Source organism: Hippoglossus hippoglossus, chromosome 15 (assembly GCF_009819705.1).
Source record: "Hippoglossus hippoglossus isolate fHipHip1 chromosome 15, fHipHip1.pri, whole genome shotgun sequence".
In the NCBI taxonomy this organism is placed as follows: domain Eukaryota; kingdom Metazoa; phylum Chordata; class Actinopteri; order Pleuronectiformes; family Pleuronectidae; genus Hippoglossus; species Hippoglossus hippoglossus.
In genome coordinates this window covers 4,436,909-4,463,178 of record NC_047165.1, presented here as the reverse complement: position 1 = coordinate 4,463,178, position 26,270 = coordinate 4,436,909, and the positions used below count along the sequence as shown (strand labels likewise).

At 42.6% G+C, this 26,270-nt stretch overlaps 1 protein-coding gene across 4 annotated transcripts in view; it reads right to left on the bottom strand.

Annotated features, from left to right (window-relative positions):
- epas1b (endothelial PAS domain protein 1b) overlaps positions 1–26,270 on the bottom strand; it is a 40,709-nt gene that overhangs the window by 13,058 nt on the left and 1,381 nt on the right. Inside the window, exons 2-6 of one of the 4 annotated variants that reach the window (XM_034609066.1) lie at positions 8,844–9,034; positions 4,906–5,057; positions 3,776–3,863; positions 1,548–1,666; positions 800–1,002 (exon numbers count right to left, since the gene is read on the bottom strand). In XM_034609066.1, coding sequence (XP_034464957.1) covers positions 800–1,002; positions 1,548–1,666; positions 3,776–3,863; positions 4,906–5,057; positions 8,844–9,034 — 753 coding nt within the window. Of the gene's footprint in view, positions 1–799; positions 1,003–1,547; positions 1,667–3,775; positions 3,864–4,905; positions 5,073–8,843; positions 9,035–26,270 lie in introns of all 4 variants that reach the window. The other 3 variants (XM_034609067.1, XM_034609069.1, XM_034609065.1) reach the window with 3 other exon arrangements.

The following is a 26,270-nucleotide window of genomic DNA, read 5'->3' as shown; positions in this document are numbered from 1 at the left end:
CATGTAATGTTCTTCACCATGGTAACACACAAAAGCTCAGACACACACACACACAAACACACACACAATCCAGAGTGTCAGAGTTGTCAATCACATCACATCAACCGTGAAGCTGGGAAAGTGCTGCTGCTGCTGTGCGTGCGTGTGTGTGTGCGCGTGTGTGTGTGTGTGTGTGTGTGTGTGTGTGTGTGTGTGTGTGTGTGTGTGTGTGTGTGTGTGTGTGTGTGTGTGTGTGTGTGTGTGTGTGTGTGTGTGTGTGTGTGTGTGTGTGTGTGTGTGTGTGTGTGGCCTTGTGTGTGTGGCCTTGTGTGTATCACTGATCAGAAACACTTGGCTCACTCCGACAGTGTCGTGACAGCATCTTATTAAAGTATTAATGTTTCATCGTCCCTGGTTTAAATTTTCCACTGACATCTCTGCCAAGTCAAACTGAATTCAGTCAGCGCAAGGTAATCAGTGAAGAGCATTCCTCTGTGTGTGTGTGTGTGTGTGCGCGCGTGTGTGCGTGTGTAGGTGTGTGTGTTTTAACTGGCAGCACAGTGAAGATGTCCTTTCTCTAATTCTCATCTGTCTCCAACTCAAATCTATTAATTTCTTGGTATTGATGTATAAAAATATTTTCTGATTTCGGGTTTATTTTTATTTCTCATCACGTTAAACTGACCGGTTGTTTTCATAAAAGGAAAAATAATAAATTCCAAGCGAGACAAAGTTTGAGTCTCTCGGCGTGTGTCTGTCTGTGTGTGAGTGTGTGTGTCTGTGTGTGTGTGTGTGTGTGTGTGTGTGTGTCTCTGCCCACCTCTCGTCACAGTAGGTGAACTTCATGTCCATGCTGTGTCGGCTCAGGAAGGTCCTGCTGTCCAGCGGCGTGTCGATGTTGGACGGGTGCGGGATGGGTTCGCACATCAGGACGGCGCAGGTGAGCGGAGGCTCCTTGAAGCCGCACAGCACCCGGGGGGGGCAGCTGCTGTACATCCTCAGGTGTCCGGTGCAGTGCAGCACCTGGAGAGGAAAGATAACAGAGAAACTCAGAGACACCAGGTTTGGTCATTTTTGTGCCTTTGCAGCCAAACACGGGGAAATGATTTGTTCTTTTCCACAACTTGCACGACCATATCTTATTACTTTTGATCTGGATGCAAACATCCTCTGGGTCATCCTCTGTTTTTCAGACTTTTATCTAATCTTTGTCTTTTGTCACAGTAACAATTGGGGGATGGTATCGACACGGTATCGAGGTCCCATCGACCAATTCTGAGTCAGTCTCAGACCGTTTTCATTTCATCAATTAACTAATTAAAACCAAAGTGATCAGACACATGAACACTTCAACATAAGAATCACCTTAAATGACAGACAACATCTGCGACAAACATTTATTTAACGTCTACTTAGATTTTTTTTGGTTCATGTCTCATCTGCTAACATGGAGGAGGTGTGGTTTAAGAGCTATACTGCAGCAACCAGCCACCAGGGGGCGATCAAGATGATTAGGTTTCACCGTCATGTCACCGTCATGTCACTTCACTCTCTAACCACTCCCTCACCTTCCAGCTGGCCGACTTCAGGTTGACAGTGCGCCCCCTGTTGGTCACCGTGCATTTCATCCTCATGAAGAAGTCTCGCTCGGTGCTCAGCTCTCGGACTTTTTTACCGAAGCCACTTCCTGAAAACACAGAGTCACAGAGGAGAAGAGGTTAAACTAAAGGAACTGAAGCAGAACAGATCAATCAGCTCATATTCACAAATCACAATTGGCTTTCAAGGGCTTAACAAGATGTTACAACTACCAAAAAACCTTTTAACAAGAAGAATGATGCAAAGAGCAGTTAATACAATTATTATTCAATTTATTTAAGGAATAATTTTGTTTTTTCTTTGGATTTTTCTCCTCTGACATGTTTAACCTTCAGTTTGATGCTTCTGCGTTTTAAAATCATAATATGTGATATTAATGGACCTTTGATTAACAGCAGATTCCAACCTCAGTGTAACTTTAAATTCATTTTTTCCAGTTTGATCAAATGACTAAACCAAAGACCACTCACATGATTCTCCGCTTCAAACTTCAGATTTTACAGTTTTAATTATTTTAGTTTTCTAAGTGGAAAAATGAACAGAACAAATTAATAAATCAAAGTTTTGCTCTCATCATCCGCCTCCCTCCCCGAGAGACTGGGAAACGGTCAAGGTTTAAACTCGCTGAAGCCACACACACACACACACACACACACACACACACACACACACACACACACACACACACACACACACACACACACACACACACACACACACACACACACACACACACACACACACACACAGAGAGAGGACGTGAAATTGGGCCATGCTGTTACATCACGATGTCAGAGATCAGTCCCTGAGCTGCAGCCGCAGAGCGAAGTGCTGAAGTGTCTTTCGTCAAATCTCCAAACTCACAAGTGTCCTAATCTTTGTGTCGTGACACATGCAACACAAAACTTTACTCTTCTAGTGTGTGTGTTTGTATCTGTGTGTGTGAGAATGTGTGTTAAAGGGAAACAGACGATAAAACTCTTTACTGTTACATGTGTGTGTTCTGCGGCCACTGCTGATAAGAGCTATAAACCAAAGTTAAGTGCTTGTGTGTGTGTGTGTGTGTGTGTGTGTGTGTGTGTGTGTGTGTTTAGGGCTGCCAGCATTAAACTTTCTGTCTCTGTTACCGTCTCATTCATGCTCAACGGCTTCAGGCTGCAGGACATTAATGTCGAGGTTATGACCCATGCATTGCTGGGATCGTTGACTTTCTGCCACAGTGGCTGTAACACACATCACACCATGTTCACTATCACCAGCAGAGAATTCCCTGTTCTCTCCCTCTCTCCCTCTTTCTCCAAACGTCTTTCCCTTGTCTTCTTGTCTTCTTGTCTTCTTGTCCTCATGCTCTCAGCTCTTAATCGTCTTTCCCTCCGCACACACGCTCACACACACACACGCACACAGCAGTATCTCTCTTTAGGTTCCTCTCCATACGACCTCTGACCCTCTGTTCTCATATTTTGGACATGAAATATGTTACATATACACTCGACATGTGTGGTTGTGTTGTTGACCTTGACTATTTTCTGACCCTCATGCAGATGCAGAAGAGCTGAATGGTGTGTGTCTGTGTGTGTGTGTGTGTGTGTGTGTGTGTGTGTGTGTGTGTGTGTGTGTGTGTGTGTGTGTGTGTGTGTGTGTGTGTGTGTGTGTGTGTGTGTGCAGGGCCTCTGAATGAGAACTTAGGGACCCGGAAATCTGTATATAGGCCCTGGACAGACCAGCATTATAAATATTTATGGTTTTACAAAGCCAGTATTTGATATTTAGACGAGAACTGAGGATACTTCTGGATGAACTTTAAGGTGAAGGGGGGGGTTCTGGGAAAAATGTAAAATGTACAATAAAGGATTCAGTTGCACTTGAAATGAATAATAATCATACCAGCAGAGGTTTTGTCTCCTTCTCATTAAGACACTGTAAAGTGATCTGAGTGGTCATCAAGACTAGAAAAGATCCTTATAGATACAGACCAGAATCTAGTTGTCAGGATTCATTGTGAGAAACAATAAGAGACTCACACTGGAATTTGAATAAAGAGGCAGCGGAGAATGAAAAACAACGATGATTTGAGTATGTAATGACGTAAAAAATTAAATAAATGAGACGCAAGTATGTTCAGGATAACTCGTGTGTGTGTGTGTGTGTGTGTGTGTGTGTGTGTGTGTGTGTGTGTGTGTGTGTGTGAACTGACCAGCTGTCTTCAGACTGAGGTTTTCTCTGATCTCCTCGTGGTCACATGGGTGTGTGTAGTCAAAGATGCTCTGACCAGTGAGCTCCACCTGAAAGATTAAACATTTAAACATTTCATATAAAAAAAACATACAGAAAACACAGGTTCAGTTCTGGATGTTTCAAACTTCCTGCAGAACCAATGCTAGTGTTGCTGCTAACTGTACATTTGTACTTAAGGTCAGCAAGTCGTCCCACAGCTGCCCCACACTGGAGCTATTTGCTTTTCACCCCCTCATTCAGCCCAGAGAGCTTAATGAACTCAGACCTTCTGCATCTATTCAAAGGCTTTAGCAGGAATAAGCAGCTCTTTGTATCCTGAGCTCCTTCGCTCACAGAGGAAAGTCTTTATCACGCTGGCGTCCGTCACACCGGGTAACGGAGGCAATAATAATAATCTGGGATATGAGAGCCGTGGACTCCTCCCACTGCTGAGGTGGTCACCACCGAACCAAACCGTGTGGTTTTCCAGGGGATAGAAAATGCTGAGTGTGTTCAGTCACTGAGCAGCTGCTGCAGGTATGAGAGGAATTTCACACAGACACAACAGTCTGCTGCGGTTTATCACAGGATGATGATGATGACGATGATGTACAATTAAGTTTAGTTCAGTTTTTTTTTGTGTGTCCGGTAAATCATTCTGTGAGCTTCTTTGAATGGTACAAAATGAATTGTAACTTAGGAACTAATAGATGCTGTGTTGGCCTGCAGCTATTTTAATTTGTAATTTAATTTAATTATTCACTTTGTTAATTAACGTCTCGTGAAAGCAGATTTTTTGCATTAGAATTGTTTTCTTTGATCGATTAATGAAATAAACCCATAAAGTCGCTATAAAGCCCAGATCAGAAATAAAATTCAAATCATTTGAATGTTTTTGTCCTGTTGTGTCGTCCCTGACGTGCGATGTGATGTGCCTGCCTGTGTGTCGAGCTGATTCCACAGAAACTTAACTCCCATTTACAGACTCGTGACTTCCTGACCTTTAGTGTTTGCTGCAGCTTAAATATAACTCTTGTCTGCACGTGACCGATTCCTCCCGGTGTGTGTCTGCGGTTGTGTGTCTGCGGTTGTGTGTCTGCGGTTGTGTACCTGCGAGAGCCCCATGAACTTGTTGATGTTCTCGGACAGGAATATCATGTCGCCGTCTGATGTTACCACGGTGACGAAGCCCTCCAGAGACTTCAGGTACTGACTGTCCATCTGTCCGTCCTCGTCGTCGTCCTTGCTGCTGCTGCTGCTGCTGCTGCTGCTGCCGCCTGGGGGGAGAGAACAAGACGGCAGGGTCACACTCACAAATCTCATTCAATGATTATGAATTAATATCATTTTATACGTGTGTGTGTGTGTGTGTGTGTGTGTGTGTGTGTGTGTGTGTGTGTGTGTGTGTGTGTGTGTGTGTGTGTGTGTGTGTGTGTGTTGTTTTCTCTCTTGAAGCTTCGGCTCGGGGCCAAAACAAACCAGTGCAGCTTCTTCCTGCCGCTCCCGATTCCACAACCCAGACAAATTACACCCAGACCACACAATCATTCGTGATAGCACCAACTTAAAGAAACATAAATCAACCAATTAAGTTCAAATACGTACGGTTCAGTATCCAAACATTTACACACACAGACTCCAGTTTGTCCAGGGTGTCTCAATTAAAAAAACACAGCTCGAGAGGGAAAGTGTGTGTTTGTGTGTGGTTGTGTGTGTGCGGTGGCTTCACGCTGAACAAAGCCCAGTAGTCGATGGGGGTGGAGGGTGGGAAGCTTGTAATTCCTCTGGTGTGCTTCCCTGAGATAAGAGAGGCCAGTTCTCAAGGCTCCCGATGAGGCCAGGGGCTGGAGTTTGGAGCCGGGCCCAGACAGCGCTAACCTCCGGTGGAGTCCGGAGCGTTCTCATGGGCCCCAGGGAGCTGCCGAGACTCTGGGGGCCCAGTCCAAACGCCAGCGGCACCTTTGGCCTAAATACTGAGCTGTGATTAGTGGTCATTTGGACCAAGTTGCACTTTTCTTCTCTCTCTCTCTCTTGTTCTCTGGTTGCGTAACCGCCCTGGTTTCAGATATAATGGGGGTGAAGAAAAGAGCGTTTGATAGGGACAGCTGCTGTTCTGATGATTCTACATCTTGTTGTGCTGAGAATGACGACGACGGGATCATACGAGACTCGGATTTAATCCACTGATTTCTGGCGGGATTTCTCTCTTTTGCGTTTGTGTCGTGACTAGCTGCACCAAAGTTCGAGACGTCTACATCTTATTTAATTGTTAAGTTTGACTTTATATTTTAAAAAATAACTGTCATTGTGGTTTAGGAGCAGTGAGCTGTGTCGGGTTGTAGCTGCAGGTTGAAAGTATGTTTGAGAGATTGCTGCTCAGAGAGTCTAACTCCTTATCTCACTATGTAAAGGAAAGTGAATGAATTTATCAGTTTATCCAGAGTTTATTTCTTGGCTAATTCGTCCACAACATCTCAACAGTAGGTTTTGAGTGATCCTGCTTCCAGACGGACAAACAAGCAGCAGAGAAAACACAACCTACTTTTCGGAGGTAAATATTTTCATTGTCACTGGAAAGACACTCAACACGGATGCAGGAAAAACACAAACAAACACAAAGGAGAGCAAATAGGAAAAAGAACAAAAGTACTCTGGACCAGCTGAGACAACACAAGACGCTTGAACCTAAAAAGACAAACTTTACTTCTTAGACACAGACGTAGTTTGGGTCTGAAAGGTTTGACATGGAACAGAAAACACTGACGTCAACATAAACAATCACATCAAACCCGATGAAGAGACACAGAAGTAACAAGACGCCCACGACGAACGGTAAAGAATCACAAAGACGATGACAGCTGCTCTTACAACTTAACGTCTGTAAAAAGATGACCTGAATATGAAATGACACACAACTGTCGATATAGGTTAAATGAGGAAGATGCAACAACCATGGATTGTAAACAAAGATGGACGATGCATCTTAACTTTCTCCCACTAAAAAGATATGAAACTATTTAACGTCTCCTTTTTTTTTTAGTTTGGTCCCAGATGCTAACAAGGAGGAGGTGGGGTTTATGACCTATACTGCAGCCAGCCACCAGGGGGCGATAGAGACGTTTTGGCTTCACTTTTGGGAGCCGTCATGTCGTCCATCTTTATTTACAGTGCAGCTAACTTCTCCGTCTTTAATCAGTTTTTTATTAATTGTTATGATGAGGTTACTGCACAACTACTAGTCCCTTGGTGCGTGTTAAAAACACCTTGAACCATAAGTCGTGAAAAACTGGAATTAAATAAATATCGACTCCAGACCCTAAAAGCTCTAATTGAGCGGACAACAGCCAATAACAAGCTGCGTTGAACTAATCACTGAGAAAAGGTCCAATCACATCCTGACGACCTCCTAATCTGCACATCAGTGTTCTTTGGGCTGCAGCAAAGCTCGCGTTGCATAACAGACGCGTTCCCTACAGCAGCGTGCACACGTGCATGTGTGGCGCCAGGGCAGCTGTGTGTTATGGCTAGCAGGGGTAAAGCCAGCAGCAGCCCAACGATGGGCAGAGCTCTTCCTCCCCAATCTCTCCCTCCATCACTGAGCAATCAGACGGAGCTGATAACGTTCTATCTGCCGCTGCATCTCCCTCCTCACCCGATGCTTTCCTACCCTCATTACCTCCTCCTCCTCCTCCTCCTAATGCCTCCTCTCTTTTTCATCTGTTTTCCTCCTCCTTCTCCTCCTCCTCAGCACAAATCCTTCTTTATCTTTGTGCATGTTTGATAAAACTCGTCGAACCTTCTACCGCTGGACTCAAAGGGCCAGTTCACCCAAATTATAAAAACTGGACACAGGGGCATCGTTTCTGAATCGGTTTTTAATTTGTCAATGGTTTGGTCGCCTCAGGTTTAAAAGGCAGATATCTCAAGATCTCGTATCATGAAACTGAAACTATCTGCAGAAATAGAAACCACAGGGGTTAAGTTGGAAAACTCAAAGGTTTGCATGGGAGGAAAATCTGCTGCTGCAACATTAAAGCTCACAGCACATTTAGAGAAATTATAGCAAAATATATAATTTTATCCGAAATTTCGATGAAACTACAACTAAAATATTTTTGCTTGAACTTGCTTTCAAGTTTAATTGATTTATGTTCACTGCTTTTAACCGTGAAACACTGTGAGCTGCTCACTCTGTACAAGTAAAGGTCTAATTAAGAGTGACTGATGACTCCACACCTCAAACGAGACAGGAAGTGGCAGTCGCCGCAGTTTAACAAAGCACCGGCTGTTTGCATCATCATTTATGTTTTAAATCGCTGGCAGCAAACACGGTAATTGCTTAATAGAAACACAATGAGCAGGACATCAAACGTTACATAACAGGAGAATAATGTCAGAGTTACAGATACAATTAATGAAAGTTTCTTCCTGTTCCACCAACAGGTCTTTCTCTCAAAGGCTTGTTCAGCAGCGAGATATTGTTTGAACCTGATTTTAAAATGATATCGTCATCATGTTAAAAACAAACACCTAGCTGCAGGCCAGACTTATGTAATTAGGCAACAGATATTTTCAAGAATGATTTTAAAGCTGTTCAGGTTTTGAAGGTTGAATCTTTCTCATTTCAACAAGCGTCTCTCTCTCTCTCGAAGCACTTGTTTTGTCCCCGAGCTGCGGCGTTGTCGACCGACTTTGCTGCGGCCGTTTCATTTTGCTCTTCTCTGATCTCACTTGGAGACGCAGACGTTGGAATTCCAGAACAATAGGTCAGTTTCTTTGTCGAGCTTCCTCCGCTGCTAATTTTAAATAAGACGACAGGAAGGGGGAGAAAAAACGTCCAACCTTCTTACTGCGCGCACACACACACACACCCAGACACGTGTCGAGATGGTCAGAGAACGTGTTAGAGGTAACCTGCCGCCATTTTTCTTTGTGTAACACATGCAGACGATGTGTGTGTGTGTGTGTGTGTGTGTGTGTGTGTGTGTGTGTGTGTGTGTGTGTGTGTGTGTGTGTGTGTGTGTGTGTGTGTGTGTGTGTGTGTGTACCTGTGGCGAGCAGCTTGCGTGTGCGCAGGAAGCTGATAGCCAGCCTCATGATGGAGGCCTTGTCCAGGTGGGAGCTGACGTTGTGGGGGAGCGGCAGCTGGTGAGCCAGCTCGTAGAAAACCTCCGTCTCTTTGCTGCGTCGGCATCGAGCTGCGTCCCGAGACTTCTCCTTGCGACGCTCCGAGCTGCCCCTGCAACAAACAGGGTTACACCTTCAGGTTGTGACACTGAACGACACACTGTTGTGATCGAGACTCAAATAATTTAATTCTTGATAATCACACTTTAAAGATTTAACTGTATCATGTAGCTTTAATTCTTCTGTGAGAGACACTTTGTTCATGTCGTACAAACTGCTGCTGGCCAACTTCAGCACAACAACAACAACTCTTCATGTGATACAAACACTGAGGGCGTCCGCGGTTCACAGTGAGTTTCACCAAAGTTCACTCAAGTTTAAACACTATGAACTTTTCACTGTTAATACCAGGAAATGTTTTCTTCTTTATAAAAAATCCTCTGGAAGTCACCCATTTTATTTTATTACCTTCACCAGGGAGGTTATCCAGGTTTGTCTGTCTGTTTGTCAGCAGGATTTTATAAAACAAGAAAGAACTTATATTTCTATTTGAATAAACAGGTGAACAGATCTTTATTTGCTGCAGGTCACTTTTACAGTTTCAGAAAGAAAAGCTGCATCGAGCATCACCACAAACAAACAGCCCATTTCTAACATGTTTAGAGCCGACACTGCAATAAATTAAACTTGATGCTCAGTTTTTCCATTTCTTAACTTTTAATTGTTTGCGTCTCTGAGACTATTTACTTCTTTTTTATTCACTTCTCGTCAGACCCACATAACTCAGCGTGTCACACGTCATCCACACATGTGCACAAGTCACTCTGTGCTACTTACGCAAACCAAGAAAACCTGTTCCCTCAAGATGAAACAGGTTTTCACACAGGTTTTATGTTGTGTTACAGCTGATGAGAAAACTTCACACTGACCTCAGACACACACAAGAAAAAAAAGGTGTGAGAAGAAGAAGAAGAGCGAATGTTCCATCACTTCACTTGTTTCCATCAGAGTCGAGTTAATGAAGCTCCAACACACACACACACTGCATCACTCAGAAACACACACTCTAACACACACTATCACTAAGATACACTAACATGTTTTATAATCCTCTCACTACACGATGATAACGTTGTCCATGTAGCGAGAGCAAAACTCACAAATATCTCATTTAAAGTCGTCTTTTAATCTTCAAACGATAAAAACCTGATGAAAGCCTTCAGAAAGAAAAGAATGTCTTTTTGATCGGAATCATGATTTTCTTTGTCTTTAAATTCAAAATAATATCAAAAATCAGTGTTGAATTTCATCTTAACAAGCAGATACAGAAACATAAATATGGGCACGATGACAATAATACAAACACAATAACACAGGGACACAGACGGCCACAAATATAATCTGCAAATATCTTTTTCGCTTTATAACCATTTATCTAATCACAATACAAAGTGCAACCATAATGTTAACATATATGTTTTGAGACATAATATATCATGTTTGTTTGTGTGTTTACGGCTTTAATCACTTCCCTCTGTTTCCTTTGCTCCAACACTTAACAGCAGAATAAAAGATAATATTTAAAGAGTGACTGACGGCACAGAGTGCACGTTGTGTTTGTTTGTCTTGTTCTTTTTCGATTTGGATTGAAAACAAATTCAGCCACATTCAATGTGAACTTTGGGCTGAGCGGAGGAGGAAGAGGAGGCTACGTGTTTGGAGCGGAGCCGCGAAGAACGGTGGGGGGACACACGCTCCACGTGAACCATACAGGTTATAAAAGACGACAATTTGTTTTCAACAGGTGACATCAAAGTGGACGAGGAGCCTGCAGGTGATTATTTTCATTTCCTGCAGGTTGATTAAAGCGGATAAAAGATATTCACTTCAACAATCAATCTGAGGTCATACATTAAGATTCTGAGTTCACTCTGTAGAAAACACACGAGAGCTGCACCAAGCCCAACAGATCAGGTCCAGGAATAAACTCCAGGAATATCTGTTTCTGTCTCCGTGAGCCAAAATGAAACGAGTCGGATTCTGATGTCGAAGCTCAAACTCACAGAACGTCGACACAAACCATAGAAGGACATCACACATGGAGTTTGGCTTCATCTGGATTCTGTCTCACACGTTAACACTTTCAGCAACAACAGCAAAACTAAGATCTGACCCTAAACCCTGCAGGAGAAGTGAGAGGGGCCACAAATACATCAGTTATCTCCACCAGGGCCCAATATTAGAGTCTTATATTCAATCAAGCTGCACCGAACGTCAGACATTAATATACTCTCCCATAATTCCACGCTGTAGTTTTCATGTAATCCTGCTGACAAACAAACGGACAGAGGTGGAAACATAACCTCCACGGTTGAGGGATTAATAACTTGCTGACGAGTGGCAGCACCATGATGTCACGTCTCCGGTGACTCATTCAGGTTTGTAGAGATGGAGACAAATAGAAAATACGTTGCAGCATAGTTTCATTATTTCAAATGACACAGAAACAAGCTGCTAAATAAATATTAAAAAGGTGGAGCAACGACGTGTGGAAAGTCTGTTTAATCGTGTACAAAAACTCTTGAGTGGTTTTCAAATGTGTCATTATTTCATGATATCTTAGAAGAAATTTGGTCGCCTGTCGGGGGTGAAAACTTTAAATCGTTAAGACGTGTTAACGGAGTGACGAGGCGGCGACGGCCTCACAAAGACTCCACCCGTCACCTGAGAGTTTTTATTCCACAACAAACTGACGGCTGGATTTCAAATGTTGTGTTTTAACACCAGAGAAATCTTATCAATTTAAAGTTAAAAGCCGGATCTGACCAAGATAAGTTCAGAAACCACAACAGACGTCTCTGCTCTGATGAACTCTACATGCCCTCCTCTCTCTGTGGTGACTGGGTTTATCACCAGAGGATCACATCTGCATCAGACCTGCATCATGCACCAGAAACAAAACACGACCCGGAGCGACAGGAGAAAAAGGTTTCTGCAGGAAAAGTGAAGCTGCCGGGAAAAGATCAGCTCTGTGGCTCAGACCTGAAAACCACAAACCTGATGAATCACGGAGCTGAAGTTATCGACCAAAGAGCTCGAACCTCTACCAAGAGACGACTTCCCGTTTGTTACGTCTGAGGTTGTATTTGTTTGTACCTACATTGCAAACATTGTGTGCAGGTATGAGGATGTTGTAACCTTAGCGGAGGTGGACGGCAAAAACTTGTTAAGAAGTTTCGATGTGGAAACAAAACCGAATCTCGATCTCGACCTCAGAGAAACAAACATGTGCACAAACGCACAATAAGGACAAGATGGTGGACAATTAAGAGTCGGGGCAACAGAAGCACCATTATCTCATCTTATCCAGAGGACGTCTCATCAGTGCGTCTCCCTGATTTAAACTCATTAACCTCGACTGACGCTCACCAAAAACCCTCATTACTGACGAGCCAGCAGCTCAACCATCTCCTAGGTGTGTGTGTGTGTGTGTGTGTGTGTGTGTGTGTGTGTGTGTGTGTGTGTGTGTGTGTGTGTGTGTTCGGTGTGTGTGTGTGTGTGTGTGTGCAGTGCCAGTCTTTGATTGTCTGGGGCCATTGTTGCCTCAGGTCGCCGCAGACGGTTTCAGGATGCGAAACAATGGGAGTCCCGGCGCTTCACCAGGGCACTGAGCCCTGTGATGCACTCGTTGAACCCTCCGTCGCATTCACATGCACAAAATCCACCAAACCGAGAGGTTTTCACTCATGAATCCACCGGCTCATTGTCTGTTTTCAGGACAAACACTGGAAGGAAAGGCGTCAATAATTTGTTAGTAGCTGAAATTATGTTTTATTATGAAATGTCTGCGATTTGACTTAAAATCTGGGCATTTTTTCCCTGTTTGGAATGTGACAGTTTTGTGTTATTACTTTATTTTCAGGTTTTGGGAGGAGAAGCCAGTCGTGTCATGTGATATCTTTCCACTCGTAGCAGTAAACGATGCTGGAGTGTTGTGGAACATACCGCCTGATATTTACAGACTTTATGTTTTTGGCATAAAAACTAATCTAACAGTTTAAAGTAAAGGAGTTATCCATCATTTTTGAGTTTTACAGCATTGACACGTTTTCTTTTTTTCTCTTGACATCTCTAATATCTCTTCTCTCCCTGCAAACATTCCATGAACCCGGGTCGTTGATGGCAGATCCGTGGCTCAAGCTCTGCAGTTGAAATGAAAGACAGGCTGCAGCTAAACCACAAAAACAACCAGACTCACAAAATATTTAAATGATAAATTCATATCATCTGTCTCACATTTTTCATTTCGGTGATTTATTTCAACCTCAGACGTCTCAGTGTATTTTTTTTATCTGTGTTCCGTCAAATGACCCGACGCCACATAGCTCAGCAAAACCTGTGACGTAGTTAGTTCCAGATTGATTCATTGATATGATCAAAATAAAAACTGATTGATAAGGAGCAGTTTCTCTCACGGAAACGTAAGGAGCTTGTTGACGTGCGTCACGTGTTAACTGTGACATTTCCCCAAAGAAACGTGATCTCACATGGTCTCATTTCATCGTAATGAACCACAGAATTTAAAATGATCCAACAATTCTGTTAGAAATGAGAGAAAAACTCATTTCAAATGTGTGTTTTTACTCCTCTCTGCCTCTTTATTCATCTCACGACCGTCGCTGATAATAACTGTGGGTGAGTCAGTTAACAACAGCTGCATCTCAACCAGCTTCAACAGTGAAACAAGAGTAAACTGCTGATCAGCATTTTAACTAATATTATATAATAAAAACAATGCATCACTCGCAGAGACATTTTTTTCTGCAGAGGTATCTTTGTTTTTTGATATTTTCTGACGATGCATCTGCAGGTTTACTGCAATTAGAGTTTTAATGTCGGACATTAACATGTAACTGTGCATTTCACATTTAATTCTATGTTGTTGTTCTTGTGTTTTTGCGCGAGTGAAGGATTTGAGTTCTTCTTCCACCGCTGACGGACAGAGAGAGCGACTGTGTGACAGACAAAACATACCTGACATTCTGAAACCTCCGTGTCAGAAGTAACGCAGTCACTCTTAACCACAGAGACTCACACACACAGACAGACACACACAAACACACACAGCATATGGAGCAGTGGTGACAGCAGTGTGAACTCAACGGTTAAACGTTGTAGTGAGAACTGAATGTTTCCGTTTTCTCGCCTCGACATTAAAAACTAAAAATGATCGATGACCATCGACACGTAACTCTGTGACGTCTGAAACATCCGGTTCCATGAAGAAAACAAGTCAAAACACACACATCTGTTTGAGTCTCTGTTAGTTTTACCAAATATTTCCTCTTGAGATTATTCTCCAGGGGGCAATAGAGGATTTGGCTTCACTTTTCATGTCGTCCATCTCATTGTTCTTTCCCTGCAGACTCTTAATTTGAAATGTCTACATGAGGGAAGATTAACCATTAATCAAAATAAAAGCCAGGATGAATAAATCAATTATAAATGTTATTATTGAAGTTAGCAGCAGAATAGTGAGGATGACACTATCTGTCTCTTCTGATCTTTGTAAACGAGCAAAACTATTTAGTTTCTATATTTGCTTTCTCTGCATCGTCTAATTTAAAAAAGTTTATTTCTATAGAAATCATTTAAAGGACAAACGCTCGACTCTTCCTTTTCTGTTTCACAGCGAAGGCGTCGGACATCAACCCCCCGCCCTCAACGCCTTCTCATTCTGTCGCTCTCTACCGCCCCCCCCCCCAGCGTTTTCCAATCACTTCTCTCTCTGTGATTAACTCGTCAGTCGGCGGCTGCACACGGCGCCGGGGGGGGGGGGGGAAACAGGACGACAAACGCTCGAATCTGAACGAAGCAAACAGAAACGATAAGGCGAGGACGGAGCTGCTGCTCTGGGCCGTCTGCTGGTGTCTCTGCTCGCAGTAATGAGACAGTTAACACAGTTTTCCCTGCAGCGCCGCACAAAGCTGCATCTGTTCCCGACTGCATGCAGACCTGAGGAGATCAAGTGTGTGTTGTTCAGGATTATCAGGGACCGCATCAGCGCTCATGTAGTAATGAGAGAAAATGAGCCTCGTGTGCTTCCGTCACTGTGAGGTGGTCCTTTAAAATAAAACTGTTTACTTCTGCTCGTGTCCCATTTTTGTTTCTAAGAAAATTGTTATACTGAGAAGTATAACAAGCACATGTGCTAACTCGGGCATAAATGAATCTTTAGGCCGACATGTTATTAGTTAAAGTTATTATCGTGTAAATATAAATGTAAGCGAAGGTAAAAACACATTAACCGTGCAGACTAAGAGAAGTGGGGATGATTTGGACAAAAAAAGAACAAGAACAAGAACAGTTGAAATGTTAACATCAGAATAGAAAATAAAAAAGGTTCTATACAATAATAACACGACTCTGTTTTACATTTCTGTAAATAAATGAGCTGTTTTTAATCTTTTCAACTTTTCACTGTGTAAAACTCACAATATATTTGTATTAAGTTTGGAAGAACTGTCAAGTATATCAATTTAGCATCAGCAGCTTGGTCACAGTCTAAGGTTTGAACTGTCACAATAATTTAACTGTATTTATAAATTTCATTGATTCTCTGAATTGTCAAACTGAAATCAGGAAGAAGAGATTCAACCTTGAAGATAAAACTAAACTTTACTGAACTTTACTTTCTACTTCATTTGTCTGACAGTGAATCAAACTCTCGTGCAGACACACGCACACACACGCGCACACACACACACACACACACACACACACACACACACACACACACACACACACACACACACACACACACACACACACACACACACACACACACACACACACACACACACACACACAGTAACTCCTTCAGTCCATGTGATTGCTGTGATAACAAGCCAAGAGTTGCTTATAGAAAACAGATCCTGTAACCAGAGCTGTGTCAGGCTGTGTGTGTGTGTGTGTGTGTGTGTGTGTGTGTGTGTGTGTGTGTGTGTGTGTGTGTGTGTGTGTAGGACAGATCACAGGTACTGTAAAGTTACATAAGATCTCCATGGATCACTTTGCGTTTCTCTCTCTCTCTCTTGTCGTTTCCATCGCTCTCGGCGACTTCAGATTTGACAGATTTCCCTGATGTTGACTGAAGCGTCTGACCGCACCTTCACCTGGGGGAGGATCCGTATCTCTGGTGTCTCACAGAGGTCGGGGACATGTTCAGCCTACGTAGGCACAAAAATTCCACAACTTTCCTGTTTATATTTTTCATGCCTTTCGCTGAATAATGGGAAACTTCAAGTGGAATTAAAGGATCATGTCCCATCTTAAAAAACAGAGTAAGACGCCCACATGATCAACGAGACAGTTTGATTTCTGCCGTTATTCCTCCGCCTGTTGTTTTAAGCGATTTCTGAACCAGGCTTCATGTGTTTGTTCCATTGTTTCATTTGATCTGGTTAGTTTTGTTTTCACGTTGTAATTTAGGGACTAAAGAATTTTGTCTGACATGCGTACGTCCTGTTGTCATCACCTACGTGGGCTGCGTCTACCGATACTTGACTCTGATTTGTGGACGGCGTCTGACGTGGGCGTGTTGTCAGTTGGGGGGGGTTTTAGTCTGAATGAAGTGGTTGCCATGGTAATATTGATGATATTACTCCCAGCATCAGCACCTTCAGGTGCAGTACTTCACAGTACTACAGTACTCCACAGTACTACAGTACTCCAAACAAGTTCAAATGCACCAAATAAACGTCCTAGTGGTTAAAAGATTATATCGTCGGAGGTGAAGACTGCAGCTGCTTCCTGTTCTTTTTCTTCTTCTATTGTTTAATGCCGTCTCTACTTCCTGTGATTGGTCCAAAAGTCCAAACTATCCAAAAACATGTTTTCACTCTGGAAACCAATAGAAACATGGTTCAGTCTGATCCAGACCCAGAACACCTCTTCTCTTCGGACTAAATGTTGGTGTGTTGGTCTGGATATTTGATATTTAGGTTCCGACTAAACTGAAAAGTCTGAAAGTTTAACGTCAGTGAAAAGTATTAATGACAGAAATCAAATGTCATCCTGAAAAGAAACTTTATCCGAGGTTTACATCAGAAATAAGAAGGACATAAAAACCTGTGTCAATTTAAAACTGTTGGACTGCTCCCTGAATTTTTTTCATACTTTTCATTTATTTTTAACTCTGAATAAAAGATGATATTTTCCTCTATTCAGAGGGTCGAGGGTCAGAAAAGGCCGAACAAGCTGCCCACACCCTAAATACACACACACACACACACCTTTCCTTGCTTACAGTGGGTCTTCCTGTACTTGTGGCGCCTGGCCGAAACACAAACACTGAGCAACAATACAGCACTGGCTAATCTGTGATCCTGAGGAACATAGAGTTCTGGAAACACAGCCAAACACACACACACACACAGACACACACACAGACACACACACACACAGCCGAACAAACAGCTATCCCAGACAGGGGCCCCCGACTTCAGCTCAATCAGGGGAAGAATGATGTGGGAGATTGCTGATGATTCTGATAGTCCATGAAAGAGAGGCACACACACACACACACACACACACACACACACACACACACACACACACACACACACACACACACACACACACACACACACACACACACACACACACACACACACACACACATTCTGGCACAAACAAACACATCCGCCCACGCCACGCTGATGGTCGGGATAGACTGGCTGATTGAAGAGAGGCACAGAGGAGATGGAGAGAGAGAGAGAGAGAGAGAGAGAGAGAGAGAGAGAGAGAGAGAGAGAGAGAGAGAGAGAGAGAGAGAGAGAGACCACAGGTGGTGTTAGCTGGGAACCTCCATCAGAATATCAAACACGCTGCACGGCCCAGATTTACCTGAGTCGTAAATCAAATCACATACAGAACATTTATAGAAGTCGTGGTTGGACTGGGACAATAATCCAGGCCGTGAATTTGAATCCTTTCCAAAACAAAGCATCAAACCCCTAATTCTGTAGGTTAACACTATTTATTAATGTGACGGTTTCCAGACTAGTAAACAAGTAGAAACCGTAACTCACTGTCCTCTGACATCTTTTCAATGACGTCATCTTTGTCAAGTGCCATAAGAACGTTCTTCTCTGTTGCCACAACCAAAAACAGTGAAAATATGATATTTCCAAGGGCTTTTACTTTGAAATTCGACATCTTATTATTGCTGATTAAGTCAACAGTTCAAGGCCAAAAAGACCATCAGGCCACCAGGAATTGTCCCGGAGCTCCAGATGTGCAGGCCGCCGCTGACAGCAAGTAGAGAACACAGGGAACATGTGTAAGAGACAAAAAATGTCTCTTTTACAAGTCTTGAGTTTGTCTTTCACATATGAAGAACGCACCCTTTTAATTTGAAACATCTACATGAGGACGGTCTCTGCATGTAAAAGCAGAGGGACGCCCAGTTTCATTCTGCTCTGGTGTTCGAGGATGAAATTAGAGATGTGATAACAGAGAGAGGAGGAGAAAACAGCCTTTCATCAGCTTTCATGTCCTGAAATGAAAAGTGAAAAGAGGAATGACTGAGTGTAATCTGTAGGAAAAGGATTAGTGAGACTTAAAAGAGAAAGGAATGCGAGTCTCGGACTGTTGCTCACTTCCTCAGCTTCTCTTTTAGAAGTTTACAGGTTTACAGATTTCACTTTGCAATGAAGCCCGAGTTTGTGTGTTTAACATTTAAAAGAGCCTTAAATATTAATTTCTATTTCTGTTATTGGAAACTATAGTGATCGATGTAAAAATGCATCAAATATAAAACATATGAAAATCTGTTGCTTTCTGAATGACCTGATGAAGTTTGGGTCATTTTTCTAAGGGTTGACAACATGTAACAAGTAAAGCAGAAATACTCAAGTCAGTACGAGCTGCAGAAAGCCTGTTAAAACATCCAGAAGGTTTTTAACGTCCCGGTCGTGCTGCTGCTGCGGATTAAAAATGAACACATCTGGTTCTGCTGGCCTGGAAAGTGTGTGTCTGTACCGTTGTGTTCTGCTTTTATTCTCTTTTTAATGCAAATTGTTGCGAAGAAAAATGAACACTGTTTTTCTTAAGTTTGTGTATTTTTTCCCTTTTTGTCGGAAAAAGACAGACCATGCACTTTTTTTACATGCCCATCAAATATCAAATACTATTTATGCCAATAACTCCTGAAGATAAATTCCTTTAACTTTAACTTTTACTCCACCCTGAGGTCATATTGGGATTCTTATGATTGCTTCTTGGTTTAAACAGTAGCAGGCAGGTGGTGGTGGCCATGTTCAGTCCCACAAATAGTAAAACCACATGGAAACGCTGCGTGACTCAAGGTTCAAGGTTGATCTGCAGCCAGAGTTCACATCCAACAAACACACGACATCGACTGTGACGACAACGAACTAAAAACACCAGAAACAAAGAGCTGCTTCCAGCAAGGAGCTGGAAGTTGTGAAAAGTTGTCTGTTAACACTTTCACGAGTCGTGGGGCGATGTTCCAGATCAACACTTGTGAAACTGAAACAAATGCCTTCTCTCCAGCCTCCATGTTGAGGGGTGAGACCTCCCTGACGAGGGTGAGACCGGGGGGGGGGGGGGAGTCCTGGAGCCCGGCCAGGTGACACACAGAGGATCGTGGCCATTTTGGTAGCAGAGGAAGTAAAAGAACGGGAGCTGGCGGACGGGAAATAGGAAATGGCAAGGAGACAGAGTTCTGCCGGAGGAGAGAGAGGGGAACGTAAAGGTCTGGAGGAACGGGGGAGGCATGGAGCGCGAGGGGTGGGGGGGTGGGGGGGGGCCAACGACAACAAAGTGAGCGAGCGGAGGCAAACAGAGCAACGGGGGGTCCGGGATAAATGTGAGAGAATGTGATACGCACAAAAAGACACAGAAGAATAAAAAATACAAAGACGGACAGAATCAAGGTTGAAGAAAAGAGGGCGGCTGAGAATGGAAGAGATAAAAATAACAGACCACCTCCTCTCCCCCCCCCGCTGGGTTCCCCTCACCGAGCAGGGGCTTCTGGGAAACACAGGGGACCCAGGTTGACACCGAAAGAGTTTGACAGCAGGATATAAAGTTTGATTCCTGCTGTCAGAGCCACTGAGGAGACGACCTCTGCGACGTTGACTCTGATAACGAAGGGGAAACTTTAGAGAAACGTCCATTTCCAAGAATCGTTTTCTCACACGTGTCGTTAAGGCCTCGTACAAACGACTCTTCTCCTGTTGTTGAAAGTCGGAGAGTCTCCTTTGGCCACAGCTTCATATTAACATGTGAGATATTATGTAAACGGTAAAAATCCCAAAACAACAGTCGTCCTAACTGTTATTAGGGTCATTATATAAGGGTCATTTATTGTTACTTTAGCAAACGTTGTATTACATTGGCAAACAAATTGTTTTATACAAAAAGAGACTGTGGGAAACTTCTCATTTTTTATCTTTGGCAACTTCCTTTGCTTTTTTTTTTTTTAAAGATTCCAGTGTTTTAAAAGAGTAAAACTTTAACATTTATCACACTTTTCTTATCCAAAAATTTGTATGGGAACATTTTTTTGTGATGCAATGAACATTAGCTTGAGCTTTAAAAACATCAAGTGGCTCCTTTACCTATCGGAGTGAAACAATCGCAGTAAACCACAAGAGTCACACAGCTGGAAAACAGACATACATCTGTATCTCTATCTTCTCCCTCATAACCCACAGCCTCTCTCTCTCTCTCTCTCTCTCTCTCTCTCTCTCTCTCTCTCTCTCTCTCTCTCTCTCTCTCTCTCTCTCTCTCTCTCTCTCTCTCTCTCTCTCTCTCCACCCTTCATCTCTTCTTTGTCTCTATTGTCTCCGTCTGTTTCTCTGAATAAAGATATTTAAACACAGACAAGTGGAATCTCGTTTGATTTGAAAGAGGTGACTCAATCAGAAGATGTTTTAAATTTCTACTTGATACCAGAGAGTTCAGCTCAGGCGCAGGAATCATTAGGTCTGTGACAGATGATTCTTATCAAACCAGCATCAGCGCTCTGTGCCGATGACGACTTCCAAACAAACCCATTAGTGCGAGAACACTGAGGAGGAGACTCAGGGTTACAAATATTTGATCTTACATTTGATCCTCTAACAACTTCAACAACAGGCGAGGACTCACTCGGACATTTTCCAGACATTTTACGAAAAGGGCTGCAGGAAAAGTTCCAGAGCAACTGACTCAGACATTTGTGTTCTCACATGCAGAACCTCCAGAACATTCAGGAACATGTCTGGATTCAGTTCGCGTCTGAAAACTTTTGCCGTCGAGCTTTAGACTTTAAAAACTTCCTTTAGGCTGGAGTTTTTGAGGAGGAGTTTTTGAGGAGGAGTTTTTGAGGAGGAGTTTTTGAGGAGCTGCATATTTCCTGCAGATAACTTGATTTATTTTGTTAGTTAGTTAAAGGAGAAACACATCCGTACATAACCTATTCATATATGTTTTATTATCGTTATTATACTGAACTGTTGCATGCATTTAATAGATCACTACTTTTATAGTGTTATTTGATTCTTGAGAAGCACTGTGCAACTTTATGAAAGGAGTTTTACTAAATAAACTTTACTCACTAAACTTTACAAGACGACGTCTTTTAAAGTACAAACACTTGAGAACTGAAGGACACTAACTGAGATTAAACCTTCTTAATCACCTCTAATAACTCTTCTGCTCTGTCTACATGAGGAGGCAGTAAATCCGCTCTGAGCTGCACTGTATTTTCTGGACGTCTCTCTCTCCCCATCTCTCCTCACATTCTTCCCAGGGCAGGTTGGGCGACCGCTGTAAGTGGCGTGATGTTTGGGTAGAGCCGGGGAGGCCGGGCCGACGGGGGTTAGCACACAAAGGAGGCATGAAGGCGCTGAGCCAACCGGGCCCCGGTCCCAGAGCCCGACAGGCCCATCACGATGCGAGCGACGCAGCTTCTCCTGCGCTTTACTCGCCTGTCTTCACATGCCTCGTCCGTCTGTGTCCCCTCCATTATCTCTCTGTCTTGTTTAACAACTCCCCGTCCTCCCTCCTGCTCTCCCACTCTTGTTTTTGGCAGCCCTCCCTCCTCCCCTCTCTTACCATGAGCTTGCACAAAACATCCGGACACAAAAGGTGCAGCGACTGCTCCTAATGAGCAGCAAACCACAGAATAAGAAGCCAAAGCTTTAAACTCATCTGTCAACATTTAGCACCACACAGGACACATTCAATCACACACCTTGTTATGTAAGAAGTGCAGAAGCAGGTAAATGACTGAGATTTAAAAGCCACAAAGACCATGACTGTAAACTACAATCATTACTCAACTGATGCTTCCATTATAGTTCTTTCAGACGTGCACTAAATCCAGACATGTTCCTGAAATGTACTGGAGGTTCTGTCAGTTGCTCTGGACATTTTCTGGAACTTTCCCTGCAGCGTCTGAGTAAAATTTCTGGAAACATGTGAGAATGCAGCAGGAAAATTTCTGGAAACTTCACAGTGAGCGAGTGGACGTGTTGATGAGGTTTCTAACACGTGACGGACGTGAAACTGGAACAATACAAATATCTCAGGATGAAGAAGAGGAGACATACACGCAGAAGACGAAGACGTCAACTTGGAAAGACGAGGGGGTTCCAGAGCTTTTCTGCTGCTTCTTCATATGTGAAACACAAACTCCAGAAAATGTCCCGACACTATTTTCGGGACATTTCCCGGAGTTCATGTATGAAAACAGTTTTACTTTACCGATAGAGTAGATGTTAAAGAGAGACGTTTCAATATGTCAGACTTTATTATACCTGTGTAGTTTGATGTCACGTTACAATTTTCAGGATTTAAAACAGCCACACAACATTTAACAAGTTTTAATAAAAGAAAAATATGATTATTTATCAGGAAAAGGGTCAAATGAGAATTTATAGCTATTTGAGGTTAAATCGTTGAAATGAATGTATTTGTGTTATTTTTCTACGAGCAGATACGGTGACTGAATAAACTGTTACACATCCACCTGCTGTGATAATGGCGAGAGGCCTGAAGACGAGCGGGTCAATCTCTCCACAGTCGAGTCGTTTAAACGCGTCTGGCAGCCGCTCCGGACTCTGACCTTTGGACATTGTTTCCAGAGGAATCACACGATGAAAGAAGCAAGAGGGCTTCGACTCAAGACCTCGACTTATTTCTGCTGTGGGTCGGCCAGGATGCAGAAATAAAGCGTGGCTGCTTGTCGATGTGTGTCGATGTGTGTCGCTATGGTGACGGGGTGTGGCAGCTCTCGAGTGACACAGGAGTTCGGGTGTGTTTACTGGGATTAGACACGTCAACAGTCGACACATTTCACCTCTGATGTTAAAACAATGATTTTTACTCTGCAAACGAAAACAGCAATTATTTGCATTTTAAAAGAGAAATTGCGTTTAGATTTAAAAAGACATATTTACTGAAGTCGTTTCTGCAGATTTTTACTGGTAAAGTAAAATTTATTACTAACGTAGAGAAAGTTTTGATGAATCTTTTGACTTATTTCTCACATTTTATGGACCAAACAATGAATAGATCTCGTTATATGCATCTTGCGTAACATTTCTGAGATGCACAGGAAATTTTTCAAAGCAAAATTCAATTCACTCATCTACTGTTGATCGCACAAACCAAACCATTGCTCAAATTAGAAACTGGAACTCGTATGATTGATTGATCGTTAAATAAAATTCAAAATCCAGCTCCAACATCTGGAATGTGAGGATTTTCTAGTCATTCATAGTCGACAAAAGTAAACTGATGTTTTTTTATTAAAATTTTATTCGTAAGACAATTCAAAGGGATTTTCAGCATTTTCTGACATCATATCGGCCAAATGATTAATGGAATGATTCATTGAATCTATTGTTTTAATAGCAACCTATGAAAAATATGATGATTTGATCTTTTTGTTTGTGAAGTGTGGGCTCTAAAAAAGCCATAATACGGTTGAATGTGTCCTCATAGTGAAAAAGAAAGTGATATAACGTAGGAAATTATTTGCATGAGCACATGTCATATGTACGGAGGGTTTAAAGAGCACACAAGTGTTTTTGTATCTCGTGTGTCACGTAACATTTCGCTGAGACAAATATATGTCGACAGGAATCGCGTCAAAAACTAAAACCGAAAGCAAAGTTGTAAATCTCTTTCATTCTGTGCTGGCGCCGGCAGTAAGTGGACACTTGCATCTAAACATTCCAGTTCGCACATCCTCCCTCGTCAACGTGAGTTAGATTAATGAAACCCGTCTGAAACGTGGCGTTTTTAAATAAACACAGAACCTCATGAATCACACAACTTATCAGCACAGTTATGAATTCCAGGCAGCGACAATGTAACACAAACACTGACGGAGGAAAACACACAGCACAACCACAAGGAGACACACACACTTAAACACACACACACAGATCACAGGGACGATTTTCCTCCTGCAGGCCTCCGTCTCTTAAAATGTCCGACAGCTCTCGGGCCTGAAGGAGACGCTCCTTGACTCGTCTCCTTGACTCGTCTCCTTGACTCGTCTCCTTGACTCGTCTCCTTGACTCGTCTCCTAACATAATTTTCCTCGACTCGCTTTCATCCCTAATGGCGGCGAGCACAGTCGTCTGCTCAGAGTCAGACACTGATCCGATAGACTCTGGTGGCGAGGAGCGAGTCACAAGGTTCGACTGGATCGAGAACAGAAGGCGTCAGAGAAAATCCATCTCTGCTGATTGAAATCAATTCTCTCCTCCTCGTGGTGTGAACGATTCTTTTTCCTCTCATCTGAATTAAACGCCTCATAAAACTAAACATGTGTCTGTGAATAAAAGAGGTGAAATGGATGAAGGGTTTTCCACAGGTGACATGAGATGAGATTTAACTTCCTCTTCTTTTGTCGATAAATTGACGATTATTACGAATGTTTCTGGTGTTTCTTTTGTTTTTAACTTCCAAACAAAACTTCGGTCACTCATCCTTTTGTTGACCATGTAACAATTGAGATCTTTTTAATGCTAATGTTTGTTTTGTCGGCTGTTTGTACATCTTTCATGACCTGGAAACTAAAACCATTACTTTACCTTCTACAATGAAAATAATAATAATATATTTTATCTGTATAGCACATTTCAAGCTTCAGCACAAAGTAAAATGAAATTAAAATAAAAAAAAACATCACTTGAAGGACAAACCGAGGAAATTTATCAAACAATTAAACTGTCACTGGGACGAATTGAGACAAATCTGAACCGATGAGGAATCGAAGATAAGGCCCATGACATCATCACTCACTGTTATAGATAGATAGATATAGATACAGATATATACCAGTAAGAAAAAAAGGTCCAACAAACAAGTGAACTGAAATAACTAATAAATAAATCACATCCAAAAAGTTGAAGGAAGAATTGAAATCTCATCAAGTCGGAATATTCCAGCTTTCATCAGAAACAGCTAAATCAGCAAATAACACTCATGACTCAGCGAGAGCAGACAAATGAAATTAAAGCAAACAAAGCATCTGAATGTGATGTTCTCGTCTTTGTGGATCATTTCTCAATTATTATTTCTTACCGATGAATAATCGCTGGATATATCTTAGAAATAATCTGTAATAACACGTCAATCTAACACAAGCAAGTAGCCAGAGCAGTAAAAGAAGGAAGGAAAACGTTTTTCTTTGTTTGTGCTGCAAATGAAATAAAATCGATAGTTTTTTTTAACAGTCAATATTTATCATTCTGTGTTGACGGGGTTGATTATTGGGAAATTACAACTCCAACCATCCCCTTCTGCAAATTACGCCTGAACAAATAACAATCAGACGACAGGGCGCCACTTGTTGTGACGTCATTTGAAAGGGGAAACACACACACACACACACACAGACACAGACACACACACACACACACAGACACACACACACACACACACACACACACACACACACACACACACACACACACACACACACACACACACACACACACACACACACACACACAGAGACACATTATACATTCATTAATGTCGCCAATTAGCCTCCAATTAAGCAGCATCAGATGTGGGAGAACTCCAAGTGGTGATCAGACGTCTGTTATCTCCGAGGATTTACAGGTACAACGAGACACCTGCCTATTGTCTGACGCTGACTGAGGGGGGGGACTGATCCCATATCAACACCTGACTTCTCCTAAAAAGCAGGTTAAGAGGTCGAGAACTCAGATTCTGTCCTTAAAATGTCACTTGAATGGAAAAACAGCAATATTTCAAAGTTGATGCCTGCTTAAAATTCCACGTGGACACTC